The 19113-nt window shown below is 51.7% G+C and overlaps 7 protein-coding genes across 7 annotated transcripts; 5 read left to right on the plus strand and 2 right to left on the minus strand.

Moving 5' to 3' along the window:
• Positions 1-947: 947 nt before the first annotated feature.
• Positions 948-7073, plus strand: MGL_2975 (uncharacterized protein; the record flags this gene model as incomplete). Its single annotated transcript, XM_001729937.1, has 1 exon — positions 948-7073. One exon carries the CDS (start codon positions 948-950, stop codon positions 7071-7073), a length of 6126 nt encoding a protein of 2041 aa, XP_001729989.1.
• A 287-nt stretch (positions 7074-7360) lies between these two features.
• Positions 7361-8707, plus strand: MGL_2976 (uncharacterized protein; the record flags this gene model as incomplete). Its single annotated transcript, XM_001729938.1, has 1 exon — positions 7361-8707. One exon carries the CDS (start codon positions 7361-7363, stop codon positions 8705-8707), a length of 1347 nt encoding a protein of 448 aa, XP_001729990.1.
• An 897-nt stretch (positions 8708-9604) lies between these two features.
• MGL_2977 (uncharacterized protein) lies at positions 9605-10666 on the minus strand (the record flags this gene model as incomplete). The annotated part of the gene is made up of 1 exon (XM_001729939.1): positions 9605-10666. The coding sequence occupies one exon, from the start codon at positions 10664-10666 to the stop codon at positions 9605-9607; it is 1062 nt and encodes a 353-aa protein (XP_001729991.1).
• A 2619-nt stretch (positions 10667-13285) lies between these two features.
• MGL_2978 (uncharacterized protein) lies at positions 13286-14551 on the plus strand (the record flags this gene model as incomplete). The annotated part of the gene is made up of 1 exon (XM_001729940.1): positions 13286-14551. The coding sequence occupies one exon, from the start codon at positions 13286-13288 to the stop codon at positions 14549-14551; it is 1266 nt and encodes a 421-aa protein (XP_001729992.1).
• A 480-nt stretch (positions 14552-15031) lies between these two features.
• MGL_2979 (uncharacterized protein) lies at positions 15032-16330 on the plus strand (the record flags this gene model as incomplete). Its single annotated transcript, XM_001729941.1, has 2 exons — positions 15032-16040; positions 16068-16330. The coding sequence occupies 2 exons, from the start codon at positions 15032-15034 to the stop codon at positions 16328-16330; spliced, it is 1272 nt and encodes a 423-aa protein (XP_001729993.1).
• Positions 16331-16628: 298 nt separating this feature from the next.
• On the plus strand, positions 16629-18063 carry MGL_2980 (uncharacterized protein; the record flags this gene model as incomplete). Its single annotated transcript, XM_001729942.1, has 2 exons — positions 16629-16857; positions 16901-18063. The coding sequence occupies 2 exons, from the start codon at positions 16629-16631 to the stop codon at positions 18061-18063; spliced, it is 1392 nt and encodes a 463-aa protein (XP_001729994.1).
• Positions 18064-18638: 575 nt separating this feature from the next.
• On the minus strand, positions 18639-19094 carry MGL_2981 (uncharacterized protein; the record flags this gene model as incomplete). Its single annotated transcript, XM_001729943.1, has 2 exons — positions 18639-18914; positions 19002-19094. 2 exons carry the CDS (start codon positions 19092-19094, stop codon positions 18639-18641), a joined length of 369 nt encoding a protein of 122 aa, XP_001729995.1.
• Positions 19095-19113: the final 19 nt, after the last annotated feature.

Raw genomic sequence — 19113 nt, forward strand, 5'->3', positions numbered from 1 at the left:
TGGATGCGGTGGGGATATAATGCGGCGCAGATCTAAAAATAACTCTGAAAGAAAATCCGTGCATGAAACATCACGTTCAAAGGGATGGGCGCACACGCCGCATTGTTGAAACAGAGGGGTTTTTCTGTAGGCGGAATCTCATTTTAAGATTTTCACTTGGCGAGCGTCATCGCCCATCAGGGTGAAGATGTCCAATGCGAGCAGTGGCGAGCCTGTCGACATCAATGCAGAGGATCGTCAAGGTTGGAATTGGACTGACACTATACAGAGTGCTGTGCGACGAGTCCATGAATGTATTGCCGTGACCAGCCAGCCATGGGTGCCAGACAATTCTTGCTCAGTAGCATTGGGCATTCTTCTCGAGGCACTGCAGCATTATCGCGATACTGTGTTGGACTCGCTGTTGGATGTGCTCAAAGACATGGAACTTCCAAGCACATTGAATACCATTGATGCGCGGTTGCGTCTTTACCAAGTACTTTGTATGACGCGAGTCGTGTCATCCTGCATGTTCCATGAGTGGCTATCTTATCAGAGAGAAGACATTACGTCGACGCCATACGGTGCATGGAGAGATCCAAAGCGACAGAGAGAAAGCACTGTGCGCAAGACCGTTGCCACGGTCGCGAAACATTTTGAACGTTTGCTCACGTACGAGCATGCTTTGATTTCGGCGCGTGCGAATGAACCAGCGCACGGGGCCAATGAGTCGGACAAGTCACGTCCTCTGTCCTTCTTGTCGCGTGACTCGGATAGCAGCATGCGCGACGAAGAATGCGTGTATGCCATGCATGATGCGCACAACGGGCTGAATATGACGAGTGCGAGCCCCGATGCGTACTATGTGTTGGACGCCCACTTCCCGCCGACACGCGCCCCCATCAAAATGTCGGCAAGTGGCGTTTCATACACAGCTACCATGTGGCAGACACCAGCCGATGCACTGGATGCACCACCGCCTAACATTGGCGGCGTCGCTGTACCGTGAGCTGTCATATCTAATGCTGTATGTTAGCTCGAGTGACTGGGACCTGTCTTTTCAGCGGTGTGAGAGCCATCCAGACTCGCGCGTAACAATCCGGCTGATGGAGTGCTTGCACTGGCGGTGGCCACAGCTAGACCGATTCTTGCGTGCAAAACATCGCGACTTGCCTCTGCTTCCACGCACGTTGCTCAGTGCGTATGTTGTGATGATTCGACGCATTGTGCACAAATGGGCGCTTTTCCATGCGGATGAGCGAAATGCTGTGTGTGCTTCAGAGATGCCAGAGGCCGCTTCACTGCTGTTCGACGGCTTGTACGTGCTGTTAGACTCACCGCGTCGCCGCGTTATGATCTGGCCCACGCTGGGCGTCCTGGTGGGTCTTGCACCTGTAGCGTATGCACCAACGCGAATGCGACGCGAATCACACTCAAAAAAATGGTCGTATCTGGACGCGTTGTACCATCACATGTCACACCCGCGGCTTGGGCCGGCAGCCTGGTTTTCGACGGTCCTTATCCACAATCTGTGCGCGCTTGGCAAGTCAGCGAGTGTGCCTCAAGCGATCACGTCAGCCACAAGCACGCGGCTGTGTGAGCTGCTGCACTTGTACCGACCGGAAGATGCGCGCTTGGCAGGCCTGTTTCTTGCTTCGCTTATTGTACTCGGGCACACGGAAACAGCCATGGACCTCATCCACTCGTTTTTGTATGCGCGTCCAAGCCATGCAGGCGTTTTGGTTGTAGCGCATGCGCTCTTGAAGCTGCTGGTGCGTGATTTAGGTGCGTGGCGCCGCAAGCTATACCCGCCATGTGCGCCTGTGTTACGTCGTACTTATCGAGGTATTATCCGCACATGGATCGCAACAACCAAGGTCGACGACATGTCGATCGCTGTGCTTCACAGCATACTGTATCTTGCATTGTTAGATCCCATGGCTGTGCTAACGCTTCTGCCGAATGAGTCAGATGCAGAGCTGCGTCTGCCACAGACGCCCACCGTCGCCCAGCTTGATGCAGCGCTGCAGAAGGACTCGCGTGTTTCGTTAATTCTTGGATTCTTGCACATGCCCACGACAGTCGTAAGTTTGCATGCGGCGTCGCTAGCGGCGCTGAAGCGCCTTAGTGGGGGTACACCTGCATCGGCAGTGCTTTCGCGCTTCCCATACGTGCCAAGCTGGGTGGTCGAGGGACCCAAAGCGGCGTTCACGGATACCTCGCAGATCCTGGCGATCCTAGCACCGGCTGACCTGGAATCTGCTCGCTCTGCTTCGCATCATGTCTTACAGGCTGAAAGCGAAGGCGCAATGCTATATTGGCTTGTTGCACTTCATACGGCGCTTTCGCGGATCCTTCGCTCACACGGTTCGATAAAGCCGACGATCGGACCGACAGCCGTGTTGTATGGCCTGTGTATGCCGAACTTGTCGGTCGTGCAACAGTCACTGGACGTGGGAATTGTGCTTGACCAACTTGCTGACCTCCCTACTCCGTTGCCGTTGCTCATCAAGACACGGCCCAACTTGTCGCTCATCTGCCAGGTACTCAGCGCTGTTGAGCCGCCGAACGCGATGGTCGTCACGGCTTGGACGGGTCTCATGCGCGTCTTGCAGCATATTCTGCCACGGTATTCGCACGGCCGAGTGTCGAAGTCGGAGCTGACACACATGGCGCATGTGCTTGTTGCTGGTGCGCACGTTGCACTGCACGACGCACCTGAGTCGAGCGAAATGCCGCTTGTCCGCACTGTGGCCGACTTGCTCCTTTATTATTCGACGCTGCATGACCTCGCGTTCATTTTGCTTGAGGCCGTGCCAACGCCTGTCTTGCCGCACATCGTAAGTATCGTGCACGAAGGCTTACCTCGCGATACGGCATCACTGGCCGCTTGGCTCAGGCTGCTACATGATATCATACCACGTGTCAATGTCGCTACGCTGCCGTCTACGATGCTGCGCCAGCTTGTCGACATGCTGCTTGTGTGTGCCCGATCTGCCGAAAGCTCTGGCTCACGGCGAAACGTGTGTCAAGTGGCTGGTTTACTTGCGCAGTGTGAGCGGGTGGAAGTCGACTGCGCACGCGCTGAGCTTGTCGATTGCATCCTGCCGTGGGCGTTAAGTGACGAAGCTTTGCGCAAGGAGACGCTCGAATGTGTTGCACCACTGACGACGCGTCTCACGGATGACATTGCGCCTATTGTTCTGCGCTTGGATTCGTCGTCGCAGTCGGCGCTGTCTCGGCGCACAGCGCGCATCGTGGACCGGCTGATCTGTGCCGCAAGTCTTGACAAAGACATGGATGCTGGTGTGCGGGACATGGCATTGGGGCATGAGCCATCATTGGCTGTCACAGCCCTGGAACATGTGCTGCGTCAAAATATGGACTTTCTGGCTCGTGAGGCCGTCACCCTGACTGTGTCGCCCCTGTCGTCTGCACGCATTGCAATTATGTTGGCTGTGTCGCGGCTTTTCACTCTGCCTGAGTTCGCAGCACTGGATTCGGCAGCAGAAGTGCCTCAGTTCGATATAGCTGATGCGCTCTTTGCCGAAGACGGTTGTTGGATAGCGCGCTGCATCTCCAGTGGCGCTATCAGCGATGCTCAGCTGCTTGAGCGCGTGTTGGCCGGGATGATGCGCATTGACAAGATCCATAAGATCCTGCTTGCCTTGCTGGACATGGAGATCGACACATGCACGGGCAATGCCCAATGGCTTCGGACTAATTCGTCGACGCTCGCTTTTTTGTCCGCATATGCACGGCGATCTGCATATGTCCACACCCAATCTGTTGTGCACCGCCTGGCCGGAGTGGTGGCGTCGCTTCCGCCAGATGCTCTCGATTGGGATGCAGCACAGTCGGAAGATGCCCAATCCATGCGTCTGAATGAGGCGATGCGTCTTATCCTCATCGCGAGCGATGAGCTTATTGAATTTATCCGCATGCTGCCGGCGGAGCTCCATTGGCTCTGCGAGCAGGTGTATTCCGCTGTCCAGGTGCGCTTTGGGGCGGACCTAGCAGCTCACTCCCTTGGTACGTTCCTTTGCTTGCGTGTGCTGGGTCCAGCAATTGCCGCGCCTGAGACGATCGCCGTCACGATGCCGAAAGGCGATGCGGCCCGTCGTGCACTTCTCTTCCTCAACAAAGTGCTCGTCGCACTTCCACAGGGTCGCTTCCCCGCACACCGTGAGGGCACTTTCACCGCACTGAATGACCTCATGATGGAACGCGGCCAGGTCCTCGTGCACGTGCTACATGAGTCTAGTCGACATGGCCAACAGCATGCGCAGCAACTGGATGTCACGACGCGCATCTTGCCACAACCCGTACTGCGGCCGCTTCGTAGGCTCATGGAGGAGCGTGCGTTGCACGGCGATGCTCATGCGTCCACATTGTTGCAGCTGCTCCCTCGGTCCCCGTCGCTGCATGAGCGCATTGCCACAGCACTTGGTGGTCAAAGTGCTTCGACGATGCTGGATTTTTTCTTGAAGACGTACTCCTCGGGTGACCTGCGTGGCACCTCCGCAATACGTACGACGATATGCAGTGATGGTCGCATCATTCTAATGCTTCTATATTCAAAATTCGATACAGTGCGTGCTGACTTTGTGGCACTCGCACATATGGTGCTCACGACAATCTTGCAATTCAAGCGGCCGTGGAGTATGCTACTTGATCTGACAGGTGCGACAGAACGACAGCTTCTTCAGACGCAATTCATCGTATTTGTTGCGACGCTCATACCGGCGCCCATCTTCCTTGCCCTGCAGTCGATCATTGTTGTGCACGCCGGCACTGTTGTTAAGCGGCACGGCTGGAGCATTAATGACGAACCGTTTCACAACTGCTTTCTGATACGCCGTGAGAACGAAGGTGGACCTCCTCTCACATTCACATGGGTCACATACGCAGACGATATCAAAGCGCTACATCCAGACATTCGTGCATCGTTGCCACCCTCGACCACGCGTCTTTTTACGCTCAAGCCAAAGTACATTCATTCGAACATAAGTATCGACGATGGCTTCTGCACGCCGATGCCTGCTACGCTCACTTTGTTTGAGGATGTGATCGTTGTGCGCAACAAACCGCTCGCCATTTCGTCTCACACGGCCACCATGCGTGTATGCGATGTTATGCCACTCGCTGATATTTATATCCGCTCAGACCATGTATCGCGTTTGTGCATTCAACGACTGTCGTCAGACGATGTCCTGTATATCAGTACGCTCGACTGCGCGGAGCTCGAACATCAGCTCTACACTCGCTGCATGGCGTTGGGTGCGTATGCTGTCGGACTGTACACACCCGTGTCGCAGCAGCGCATCCGCGCCGTGTTTGTCGGCATGGGCCTATTTTATCGCACCTCGTCCGACATGCCGACTCGTTTTGCGGCTGATACCATGCTGCGTGCCGCGGGTGTGATCCAAGATGAAATGCAGCCAGTCTTTATTCCTCCTAACATGCCTGACCTGTCGTCCCTTCGTATCCAAGAGCTGCTCCGTGCTGGTGCACTGCGCTCGGCCCTCGGCATCGCGACGTGCCTCGGTCGTGAGCACGTCCTCTTCGGCTACGTCGACCAGTTGATCTCCGCAGTTTGTGACATGCACCTGCCACAAATTCTTCATACCGTCCTTCTGCTGTGGATGCTGCATCCAGAGCTTCGCACGGCGCTTCATTCTACGCTCAGTGTACTTCACACTCTTCCCTACAAGGCGACGCAGGCGTTTTTGGATGTATGCATAGATCTGACGCCCATGAGTGCCTCACCCGTGCTGAATTCAATTCAAGACACTGTGCTCACAGCGGCTTTGCCTCATCTCCATGACGAGATTATCGCACACCTTCGCAACGTCCTGACGTGCCCACAGAGTCCTGGTCTCTTGCACAAGATGCACGCTCTCATCGCACTGCACTCAGTGCAATGCCTTGTGCCTGGCACGCCTGTGCGCAAGTACATGCCCGATGCCATGCGCATTGTGCTCTTGTTTTACCAGGACGTGTCGATGACCTTTCATACCGCATCTTACATGACCCTCTTCCATGTGCTAGCTGCATGGCCTGCACCGTCGCTCGCGCCTCTTGCGCGTGAGAAACTCAAGCCATCCATGTCTCTGACGGCGCTTGTCGAACTTGTCAATACAATTATTTTCACACTCTCGACCAGCGTCGAAGAGTGCTCGCATTGGACCTTGACGCTCGAGCGTCAGATCCAGGCCGTTGCCTTTGCATCTGGCAGCCTTATGCAATCGCGTGCTCTGCACGTCTTGGGCCATCTCAGTAACTCGTCGCAGGCGATCATGCACAGCCTTGGTGGAGTCCTCATGTCTTCTTTTCCACACGTGCCATCCACGAGTGATGCGGCAGCTATGTGCCTGTCACGCGTGTTTTTGCCGCAGTATGCGCCGATACTTTTCTGGGCCGGTCTGGTCCTCATCACCGGCGGTGCATACCGCGGGGGCTTGCGTCTCGCACTCACTGCTCTGGATGCGCTGGGCTCCGATGCATTTGCCTCGATAGCACAGAGTCGTCTCCAGTTTCCAGATGATGCCGCTGCATTCGACACAGCCCTGGGTATCTCGTTTGAACGCGATTTCTCGTTTGCTTGTGCATCGGTTTTGCGCAAACCTTTGTGGGATGGCGACTCGGGCATTCAGAAAGAGTCTCGCATGCTCATCGAGCGCCTCAATGCGATTGTACCAAACGAAGCGAACGATGGTGAGAACAAGGATGCTTCGGGTCTATCACTTCTGCTCTTTTTCATGAATCCCTCCGATACAGCATTGTCCGCGCATCCACTGCCGCCCCAATATGATCATTTGAAAGACAAGACGCGCTCAAACAACAGGATTCTGAGTGTCGCACTTGCGCGCTCCTTTTTGCCGCATGCTTCTGATGCTCAACTTCAAGCTATGCTCCCTCTCCTCACCGAGGCCGATCCACATGCTCCAAGCAAAGCTCATGGCGACGTTTTTCATGACGCCTCTCCACTTTCACAACTAGGCTTCTCTGGCCTCAAGCGTGAAGGCGGTTCAGGCCAGATGATCACTGAATGTCGAACATGGCTTCAACACATCGTTCAGCAGTGGGCTTGACCCCTGTATCGATCAAAACCGTGTCCGGCAAGCTTTGCTCCGTGAATGTGTTGGCGCGCTCTCTCTCCCTCTGTTAGCAGCTCATTCTCTCGCGCCTCTCTCGTCTATCCTTCTCCACATGTGTTGACGTACTTCGTGTTCCTGCAAATATAGTCACCACCTCACACATTCACACGCCTTCATTACAGTACTAGCCACCCCCCGTATACTCGATAATACGACCTTTGACGTTCTTGAAGATTTTTGTCGAAAACTCTTGGTACTAATACGTATGAACGTATCTTTTCATGACTACCAACAGTGCACAAGTCTCAGCACGTTCCGAGCAACCAGATCGGTCTCACGCAGCTGTGCATGATTCTTATCCCCTCCTTCCAACGCAATTCTTACCTTCACGTATCCGACATGCTTCTCTTGCACAACTAAAAGAAGCGCTAGAGAAGCTTTATTCTGCATACGCTATAAACGAGCCGCGCGAAGAGTGGATCTGGGAGCCGGATCCCAGGCATGAGATCAGTGACAGTTGCGAGCCAACTGAATCGGGATGTCAGTATGAGATTTCAGATGCGGTTTCTCTAAGGGCTGAGTCGGATCCGCCGGATGACATGTTTGAGACACAGTACGTGCGCACATGGCTTAGTGCTCTCATACAATATGGATGCAAGCAAACAGAAGCTGCGAGCCTCGTTGACGATGCAGCTTCTTTGCTCGTGCATTTGGCAGGAAAAGCAGCAAGCGGCGAGCGCTGGTGCACGTACTATTTTTTTCTTTCACAAGATGGTCCACCTCAAAGTCGCGACGAGGCTGTAGCATCGATCCGCATCCGCGATGCCGCACTGACCGAGGACGCCTTGGGCATTCGTACTTGGGGTGCAGCGCCTTATCTTACACGTCGACTTATTCAGCAATATGCTGACTCGCGTGAAAGGCCGACAAAGATCCTTGAGCTTGGCGCAGGTACTGGGCTCGTCGGCCTTGGTCTGGCTTCCTGGTTAGAGAAGCAACAACCACGACAGGCCAAAGCCCTCGTCACTTTGACTGATCATCATGCTAACGTGCTGGCGAATCTATCTGAGAATGTCACGGCAAATGGCATTGGTGGTGTATGTGTTCGACGTCTCGATTGGCAGCTTGTGTACAACGCGAAGCACCAACGTCCCTTGTCATCTAACGAAACGCTAGCACAAACACTGCCGCAGAATAACGAGTCCTTGACCGCCAGATATGGTGATGTCGACGCACATGTCAAGTTTGATCTGTTGGTCGCTGCGGACTGCATATACGACCCGCAGCATGCAAGCTGGATTCATGCAGTTGCTGAGCAGCACTTATCGCGGCCATCCACCGACTTCCCAAACCCTCAGTTGCATTTGCTTATACCGATCCGTGCAACTCATCTTGCCGAGTTGGCCAGCGTGTATGATGTGTTTTCCGCACAAAGTACACTCCGTATCGTTCACACCACTGATCTTGAAGGGCACGACGATTTCGGTCCTGTCTCCATGTGTGCAAATTCTTTCCCTCTTCGCAACAAAGGGTCGGCCGTCTCGTATAGGCATATGATCGTGGAATGGACACAAGCTTCTTTGGCTTTCAATTCTCCTACATCTTCTGGTCCTGCTCACGGGACTTGATTTTCTTTCACCCAAGCCTGCAGGCGCTGCCTCGTTGCTTCAACGGCCTTCTGGTCCATTTTTTCATCGCGTGCTGATGCCGAGGCTGATGCACTTTCGTGCAAGTCACACTCAGCCTGGCCCTTGTGGCTGGTAGCGTCAGATCCGGCAAAATTTATAGTGTGGACAGGCACGCCCTGCACGGGCGTAGTATCCTTAGGATTGGCAGCCATGTCATTCAACGTAACCGGATTCCATACATTTGGTTGCGATGTCCTTGCGTGGATATCGACGGTTAGTAGATCACTGTCGTCATTGTCAGCTCATCATCATTCTCGTATACACATTCATACCTTCGTAGACTGTTCAATAGTTCATCTACCACATGTTTTGGAAACACGCAGTGCTGCTGCTCCACGATGTCTGAGTTTGTAGACGCAAGCAGACGTTCTTCTTCTCCAGGCTGCTGTGTCAGAATTTATGTCGTAATGGACTGGGCTCATCATCCAATCTCTATTAGCACGTACTTCGATCGCGGCGTCTCTTACATCCGCGTGTCCCTTCTTACGCACACCTAAGCAACACCCAAAACAGATGCGCAAGAATTCCATTGCGGCTCACGATCTCTCTTGCACGGTACTCGTCACTTACACTGAGAGCCAGCCAACAATCAATTCGTCACAAGTATTTCACGCTGTTGTGGATGATAGGCAGCACAATTTTTCTACTCGACAGTGTCTGCTGAGCTAAGCGTCAGTCGTCGAAACTAAAGCTAACGTTGTGCTTCGTATCAGAATTACGCTCGCAATGCAAAATTTCAACAATACTCGCCGCCAGTTACGTATAAATAGAATTATTTACAAATTATGATTTTGCGCAATACGCTTTCCGGCACTTGCTTCTGTATGTGCAGATAGATCAACTCTGGTGCTCAAGAGTGGCATTTTTCAAAGAATCACCGGCTGGAAAACAATGCGTCCTTGAGCATTGCTTCGCCTGATACACGTCTACAGCACGGCATAGGATCGGCTCGACAACATGCGTGCTTTTGAGCTGATTGCCGAGCGTGACCCATCCTGGACGGATGTTCTGCCGCCGGCCAAACAGCTCGAGTTTTCGACCGCCCGGGCAGATTCGCTCAATCATAGCATATAATTCATCTGGTTTGCGAGACGTTTCGCGTACCTGAGACACCATCACATTCGTATTCAATCCAGCATGCATCCATGGAAGCAAAGGCGGTAGCTGTCCAGCTGCACACGCGCTGCGATATGTGTTCGCCTTGGTACCGCGTATACCCACAAGACAATGCTCTTTCGAGTGATTGAGCCAATGTCCCGTGCGCCCCGTTCGCACAAGCCTTTCCATCTGATTCGTTTTTATCCATATCAACTCGTCAATACGAACGAAACCCCACTGCCTCAGCAAGTGCCGGCCCAACTCCATAGCACGCCCAGTAACCCACAGAAAAAGCAAGCCTTCGTCCTGTAGTGCTGGGATCTGAAGTGCGTGCATGTCCTCGTCCGACAGGGTGCCGTAGGGCAATGACATATGAATGTCCCATGGGGGATCTGCAAGGATAACATCAAACTTGCCAAGTGAAGACAAGTCAAAGTCACGCACATCACAATCAATCCATTGCGCGACAAATGGTGAGCGCAATGAATCCCACAATGCTGAATGAAGCCATGCATCCATGCCCATACGCTTCAACTGTGTATAAGGCCCATGAATAGAAGCATACTTGGCCTCATCCGAATCAATTGCATACGGCTTAGAACTCGTGCACTCCCAAACGAATGGAGCATGCGGTGGGCTGGTGTCGATTTCATAATGCACATACTTGCATGTCGTCTTCCGATGACAAGCACTCAGATACCCACAGTGTCCTAATGACGGGTTTGTTTGCGGGAATATGACCGGTCGGAAGTGCACCCGATCACATTGACCGTTTTGTTCCCAATAGCTTCGCGCTTGCATGCATTCTTGTCGGGTTATGTGCTCGCATAAAGGCTGGAATCGGTTATCGGTGCTTCGAAGCTAGCTGCGTCAGGAATCGTGTGACAGAATTTCCCATACATACTGCATATGCCAACAATCGCTGCTTGCCCGTGGGCCTGCTCAAATACCGTTGCATTATTTCTGTGGCGGCATGGTGCTGATCACATGTGCTGGCGTGCATTTCATGCAGCGAAACTCAACCACTGGGCACGTGAAAAGAAAACAGAGAATCACTTTGTCGTTATGTCTCTGTGCGCAGTAGTGCTATTTGATGAAATTTCACACACTGTCTTGTTTCTAGGTCCAATCCCAATGTCCAGTGATGTAGAGGATGGCCTGGGTCCTAGCAGCTGTCTGCTGTGGAAAATCACAACCCTAATGAATCCACGTATCACTTCATTTCTTCGCCCGGCGTATGTGGAGGAAGAACGTGGGGATTTAGAGCAGAGAGCGAAATAGGTAGGGGGAAAGGGGCGCTGACAGGCGCAGCTAGGGGTTGGGACATACTGTAACTTGTTGGTCTTAGGAGCTGTTCTTGGCGAGAGTCGACCCCTCCGTCCAGTAAATGACCAACGAATTGCGTCCAAAGTTTGCGGAAGCCACACGAGCATTCTTGCACAAGGACTATGCAAAGTGCCTTCTAGATACAGAAAATGGAATCGAGCAATGCAAGGCTCGATCCGATTTGGACGTATGGCTTGAACAGTTCTTTGTGCTACGGTTCACTGTCATTCATACAATATACACCAATCCAAGTGTGAGAGCGCGGGCTAAAGATAAACTCAAAAATGTGCCCCAAATTAGATACCTTCTGGACTTACCGGCCACGCAGCTTTACACGAGATTATGGTACGAATGCGTGTTTCAAATGAGCCACAAGCCACTCCCAGACCCATGTCCTACAGCACTTGAGCCATCTGATGAACTCAACCCCATGGTTCTGAGACTCCCTGCCCCAGTGTTATCATCTGCTATTCTCATGGCATTGCGCATTGATGCATATGTGGACGCGCAGCAGAATGCCCCTGCAACACCATCGCCATGTGCGCGCCAAACATGCGATTGGTTCTTTGCTGCACTACTTCATACAGACTCAAGCTTCCATGACATGGCGACATATGAGCGGATTCTTCGTCTATACGTTTTGCAAGTTCTCGGATCCCACTCAGGCGAATGGAACTATGCACATGACTTTGTTGAATACTCTGCTTTACCTTCTTCAGCCAAGTCCGAGCTTGCGAAAGAACTCGTTTTGACACGGGCGGAGGTCGAGTCACGCGCGCAAAAAGAGAAAGACATAATAGAAGGGGCCAAGAAAATGTACAACCTCGAAATGGCAAGGCGCGGTATACCAACGCTAAAGCCAGGTAGCCAAGCCGGCGCCAAAATGACAACCGCTCAGCAGCAAGACGATTCACCGAACACTAGCAATGATGCCGCGCGCGGCTCCAAGTCGTTGGAACGCAAGCCAAGTATTCATGGACGCACTGTTAGCCGCCACAGTTCGAAGACGTCAGACGCATCCAAGGACAAGTCTGCGGCTGCAAATGACTCCGAGAATATGAGCTTGAGCAATGCTCAAATCTCTTACGCGCAGCGTCGCAATGATGTACAGGCTTTTCTGGAACGTCGGCCTATGGACGAGCCACCGTCACCGCCGTCATCACTTACGTCCATACGCACTCTATTTCATATTCTTTGTTCGAAAATATCGCGACAGGGAATCATGTGGAGCATCGTGTGCATCGTCGCCGTAGTTCTGGCCTCTTTTCGTTTCATTCAACATCGTCGGGGTCGTAATTCGCTTACAGGACCATGGTCTCACACACTAAGGCATCGCTTATGGGATACAGTAAGAATGTATGTATAAAAAGAGGTACCTACGTTGACCACACAGGGCTACCCAAGTGACTTATTTATAAGACCCATCTTGGCTGAACTTGCTTTAAATAGAGAACGCGATTCAATGTCGTATAAGCAGGGCTGGGGATTCCGTTGTTATTTGTGCTTGCTTACATCAGATGTCGGCGCTATGCGCGACCTGTGTCGCGTTATGCCCTATGCATCGCTTGATTGGCTTAGTCAAAGTCAACTCGTGCAAGCACCTGACATGCGGCAGTTCAACGTGCCAGGACCTAATAATTCTACGCGCAAAGCGGACAAATGGAAAACTGACGTAGTCGGTTAGCTTCCCATCCTTGCCGCCTTCGAAGTTGTATTGACAGTCGCGTAAGAGTTCGCAGTACACCGACACTACATATTAGACGAGCTCATCATGTGGGCCATTCGAAATATCGTAGTGGGCCAGGCAGGTGTAAGAATAAACAGCGCAGTCCTGTTTCAGTGCATTTTCTGCGCCACTTTTGTCCTGTCCCTGCAACTCTCTGCGGCGCATACATCCTTCATTTATGCTCGTCAAAATGCGCAGCTGCAGCCTACATCCGCGACGTTGCCTGAAGCCTCTCCCAGTTCTGCGGCGCCGGCTGCGTCGTCTCAAAGTCTCGGCTCGGACGATTCAAAGTACGTTTTGTACTCGTTCATTTTTCGATGGACTAACGTCTGTTCAGAATCCCTGATCCAAGCCTGGATTTGCCTTTTATGAAGTCTTCCATTGCTTTCATCTCTTCATGTGCCTTTTTGTTTATTTTAGCTGTCCTGATTGCGCTTGTCCTGCAATGTACAAACCCCCCTCGTCTCGAAGCACGTCATCCATCTCTCCCGCCTGTGGGTGTAAGAAAGCGGGATGACCAGGTGAATGCCGTACAATATCCAGCTCCTGCGCCTACTACTGAGACGTCACAGTTGCCGACGAATCCCCTTAACCGCGCTCAACCAGCGGCTTCAATGTCGTCTCAGACGCTAAGCATGGATCCTTTCGAGAATGATACTACTAAACAGCCATTTGTGCAGTCATCCTACGGACAGTTGCCGCAGCCAACAGTAGACGCGACAGCTCCTATTCTACAACCTGTGGCGGAGACAGGAAGGTACAAGAAAACTAGGTCTCGTGCTTTGCCGCAACCGCCTGTGCCATCGCGATCAGATCATGGCTCGCACCAGGGGTATTATGCTAATGGTACCAGTGCGTACAATAACGCGAGTGCGACAGGATACAGCGATGTTGGCAATGTTTATAACCAGCAAGGGTATGGATATGGATATGGATATGGATATGGAACAGGAACGGGGGCATCGACCGGTTACACTCACGTTCCCAATTATGCATACCCATACGAAGGTATGTACCAAGATGCATCATCGCCTTTCAATGCATATGAAGTTTCAGCGCCAGTCAGAGGCCAGGCTTCATATCAATCGCATGGATATGTTCCACTTCCCGTACCTTCAGCCTCTCAACCTTACGGAAATTACCAAGATCCAAACACATTTAACTCGGTCTCTCCTAGCCAGCATTGGTCATCAAAATATAATGACTATTCACATCATCGACCATTAGCAAGACATGCAAGCCAAGCATCTTCAGGCAAGAATTCACATTTGAGTCGTGTGGACAGTGTAGGCGCGGGTGATTATCGCAGACACAGCCAACGCCGGCGTAACCGGAAGTCGGAGGCTGATACCACTCTGGAGAAGTCTCAGCCCAGAAAAAGCTTTGCTGACACCACTGGGAATAAACAAGCACCTACACCGTATTCGTATGACCCGGGCTTCTCTGTCGCGCCCAACGAAACCTTTGCTGTGAATTACAGCTTCAATGAAGACTCCCATTATCCTTTACGCGATGAGTACAAGTATTCTCAGCCTGAATTGCTATGGAACTCTGACTATACAAACAAAGGTCACTACAATTCCTACTACGATGCGTACCCTAACAAATACCAACATCGATACGATCCTTTCTAACCATGTTTTATTTTTTCTGTCCTTTATTTGTGAGTAACCACGTTCAATAAATTGTCTTGGAGGTTGTCGCAAAGATGCGCGCGTTCTTTTAGTATTCATCCAGGCTGCGTGGCCATTGTATAGATGCCGAGAATGCAAAAACTTGTATGACAACAGAACTCTTGTGTGTTGAACTGTCTCGATATATTACGACTTGTGGGTTCGCGACACGCCTCTCGCTTGTGGAGGTGCCCATTTTATCGCATTCATGGTAGCAACTGTTGTGCAGCCACAGACGAATGGCTGCACCGTTTCTAGCGTTGTGGCATGACACTCGGGTTACAGGTTTGCCCATTTTATTCCCATCTCCCAGATCCAGTGTGGCTTTTCATGAAACAGCGCTTCAATTGCATGATACAACCTCGTTACGTTGTGTAGGTGCGTTTGACACAGTCCCAAATAAGCAACAATGAAGGAGGTGAAACTGACAAATGTTCAGACATGCTCGCTCATTTGCCGCATGAAGTAGCGATCTACATACTTTCGCTACTGACGCTTGAAGATGTCTTGTGTGCATCGCTTGTTTCGCGTCATTGGAATCGTCTCACCACCAATCCCGCGTTATGGCACCGGCTATTTTTCAAAAGACGCGGCTGGCGTATCCGGCCCGACTATATCACATCGCTGTTAAACAATACGGCACTGAATGCTGCGCGTATACCCATTATTGATTGGAAGGCACTATACGTGGGACGCCACGAACTTGATCGTCGCTGGTTTGCGCTCAAGACGAAAGTTCGATCGAACACATTGGCCGTGCCCTTTAGTCCGAAACTGGCCCGGTGTAAAGGCCACACGAACAGTGTATATTGCTGTGCCGTTTGCCCGCCAGCACCAGCTTGGCCTCATGGGTATATAATTACGGGCTCACGCGACTGGTCTATTCGTATATGGGACGCTGCTTCTCGTGAATGCCTTGCAACTCTTCAGCAACATCAAGGCAGCGTGCTATGTATGACCTATTCAAACGGTATGCTGGTCTCAGGCAGTTCTGATGGAACTGCGTGTGTATGGATAAACGAAACACTCGCAGGGCGGCCATGCCCTGCTGGGACAGACCAAGCTAATTCGCCTCTCTTCCATGCTCGGTACCAGCTGTCTGGGCATCGTGCAGGCATATTAGATATTTGTTTTGACAAATGTTGGATTGTAACGGCAAGTCGCGATGGTACGCTGTGTGTATGGCACCGTTATAGCGGTGAACTTGTACGTGTGTTTCGTGAACATGGCGCATGTGTGAATGCGTGCAGCATAAATGACGGACGTGTTGCGAGTGCAGCGAGCAATGGAACTGTGTATATTTGGGATCCAGCATCAGGCTATGTGCTGCAAAGATTGAATGGAATTCGTTGTGGTATTGCTACTATCCAATTATCAGGCGCGATATGCTTGACAGGAAGCAGCGACAAGTGCATCCGCATATGGGATGTGACGTCAGGGGCATGTATATGTATGTTTTGGGCTCATGAACAACTAGTCCGAACGTTGTGCTACGATGAAGACCGCCAGTTGCTTCTCAGTGGTGGCTGGGATCGTAAGACGCGACTATGGGATCTTTCACGAACACTCGCACTCGAATCGCATCCCACACCCGTCCTGCTGCTTGAAATCGGCGTCCATCATACGCGCGTATTCCACGTCCAGCTGGACGTAACACGCATACTCTCCGCATGTGAGGACCATTCTCTATGGATTGCAGACTTTGGTGGCCAAGGCATAATAACTGACATGTACACTTGACAGTGTGCTTAACCCGCAAGACATGACGAATCCTCTCACTTGTACCCTCATCCATGTGTTCCTCCATATACAGCCTAAATCCACCAAGCCGTGCGCGACAGAAACTCAAGGGTTTCTTTAGTAAAGTGAGTGTGAATTTTTGCAATCCCCCTGGTTTAGACTCTTTTTTTGGCATGCCTGGCTGCGCGGGATGTTAAGCCTTTTCATTGGCTATATCCGCGTTACCCTTGCACGCCCGCTTTATCCACATGCGTAGCTAACGAACCCCAGCACACTTCGTCTCTACCTCATTCGAGTAATGTCCAGTACGAAGTGGGCGGATGAAAGCGCGCCTGTGTTGCCACCAAAAACCCGGAAGGGAAGCTATGGTCTTATACCCAGGTTGGGACGCTCAAAGAAGAAGGAGAGCGTGCGGCTTTCTCAATATGTCGACCCGCAGATCATCCAGGATGAGCCAGACGCAGCAGATCATTCGCGTCTGGATGTAATCGACCAGTTGGACATCTCAGGTCTAACAGGCGGCACTTGTATGTAGCGTCGCATGCATGCATTGAGTTTCTGACGGGCCAGTGTTTCACCATGACTCTCCGTACGACGCGTGCTCGCCGCAATTCAACCGCACAGACAACAATACTGCACCGATTAATGCGTTCGACCGATCTGTCGATCCGATCACTAATGCACTACTAGAGCACCATAAGAAACGGGAAGATGGAATTCAACACCAGACGCCCGCTGATGATTTAGACGGCCAACGTACATACGCAAACTATGACGACCCTTATGCGGTGCCACAAAGTATGGGGTACGATGGCCCTACGGATGCCGACAATCCAAATAGTGTCTTTTACGGTGTGACATCGGAACCATGGCAAGAATTCTCGCGCCCTGTTAAGGAGCAAACGTCGCCTACGCAACAGCAAAATCCCAAACCTGAAACCAAGTTCGAAGATATGGAAACGATTCTCCGTGGAGGCCGTCGAACACAGCCAGATGTATCAACAACGTCGTACAAGGATCCATTGGATCTGTCATCTAGGCAAGATCATCTTGACGTGAAGTCCTCTTCTAATCCGGAACGGAAGTCCCCCAGATCGAAGAGCGGTACTTTGAGCCGTTCAAAGAGCTTGCTCGCTCGTTTCCGTCGGATGCGTGTCGACCCGGATCAGAGCGCTGAGTCGGAAAATCCGCCTTCCACACCGCCACTGCCTGTCCAAGAGCAGCAGCAGCAGCAGTGGCAACAGCAGCATCTTTCATCACAACGACCTTATGTCAATCTTAATGCGCATGGTGTCGCGGGCCCTGTCACAGTTGATCCGGCGCCAACGACAACTACTCTTCAAAATCAACCCTCTATCCCTACGTATCAAGCAGACTCTGCAAAGAGCTACACGATGGCGCCACCCATTGCTGCACCGATGTCGAACCGGCAGGATCCGAGCTCCTTGGGTTATGATACCTCGTATGCGTATGGAACAGCGTATTCGAAGCCGTTGCGCCGTGGCTATAGTGATGCATCGGCTCCACCGCCACCGCCAAAGAACTATCCGACTGTATCGTCCTCGTCTCATCCAAAGTCGCGTTCCATGCGCAGTTCTGAGAAAGCGTCGTCACTCTCGTACATGACGCACTCGGATCGAGCAGCGCTGAATCTTGAAGACTCGGAGCCACCGGCCCGGGTATTGCGCCGATTGGCCACGGGGGGCCGATCTCAGCCGCGTCCTTCAGTGTAATTGCCCCTTATTTTTTGGATGCACATACGGACTATTTAGTGTAATCTAAGTTGGCAATCAGAACCCTTTTCTTTGTGGCATGACGAGTGAGTGTGAAGTAGACTGATAGGTACTTGGGTCAACGAATTTTAGATGAAATAAAGTCAGGCCGTGTGGCACGTTTGCTAACCTCACGTGGAACATGTATGTGTCCCGTCCAGCGTAAGCGCATGTCGCGTGGGACACAGCGTCCCGGTTACCGATACTACCTTCTACTAGTGTAGGGTCAAGCAGCTCTAGATAGAATGTTGTGAATATACGAAGAAGGACCTTCGACTGCTAGCCGATGATACTAGTGAAGCGATGCCTCGGTTTATAGAGTTCTGCCCGGCTCTAGAAACGTACCGAGACTGCTGACTCGTGATTGATTGTCGCGCGGTAGCAAATCAAAAAACAGTCAGGTCATGCAAAAACCTCACATCTCGGTCGTTTGATATACATAAATCATGAATTATCAACACTCTAAATGGAGGATACCATAATGCAATAAGTGTAAGCCAAAGGTTTGTTGCTTGCTTGCGAGCCAAAAAGCTCATTTATGCCTTGGAGCGTTGAGCCTTCAGCACGTTGTCCAGCTTGGTCGCGAGCATAATGTTGCCTTTCACTTTGAGCTTGCCAGACATAAAGGCCTTCTGACCGTTCAGCTTGCCTTCACCAAGGTCAGAGAAGGTGTCATCACTGACGTTGATGACACAGTCAGCCTTGCCCTTGGCCTTGCCCTCGTAAACGGCAACATCCTTCTTCAGGTCAATAGTTTGGACGAGCTCCTTGCCAGCAGCATTCTTAACGTGGAATTCAAAGACGGCATTTGTCTGCTCATGTGTTAGTTCTGCAGTTCAATCGTAGCCAATGACGCATGTTTGCTATATCACACACGGCGAAGGGCTATTCAAACGTACCTTCTTCTGGAGGTCCTTCTTTTGGGCATCCGAGAATCCGCTGATACCTTCTTGAATTTGCTTGAAGAGCTGGGCAGACTTGAAGTCACTCATATTTGGAACGTGGTAAGAA

Source organism: Malassezia globosa, assembly GCF_000181695.2.
Source record: "Malassezia globosa CBS 7966 chromosome Unknown mgl_sf_7.1, whole genome shotgun sequence".
Taxonomy (NCBI): Eukaryota; Fungi; Basidiomycota; class Malasseziomycetes; order Malasseziales; family Malasseziaceae; genus Malassezia; species Malassezia globosa.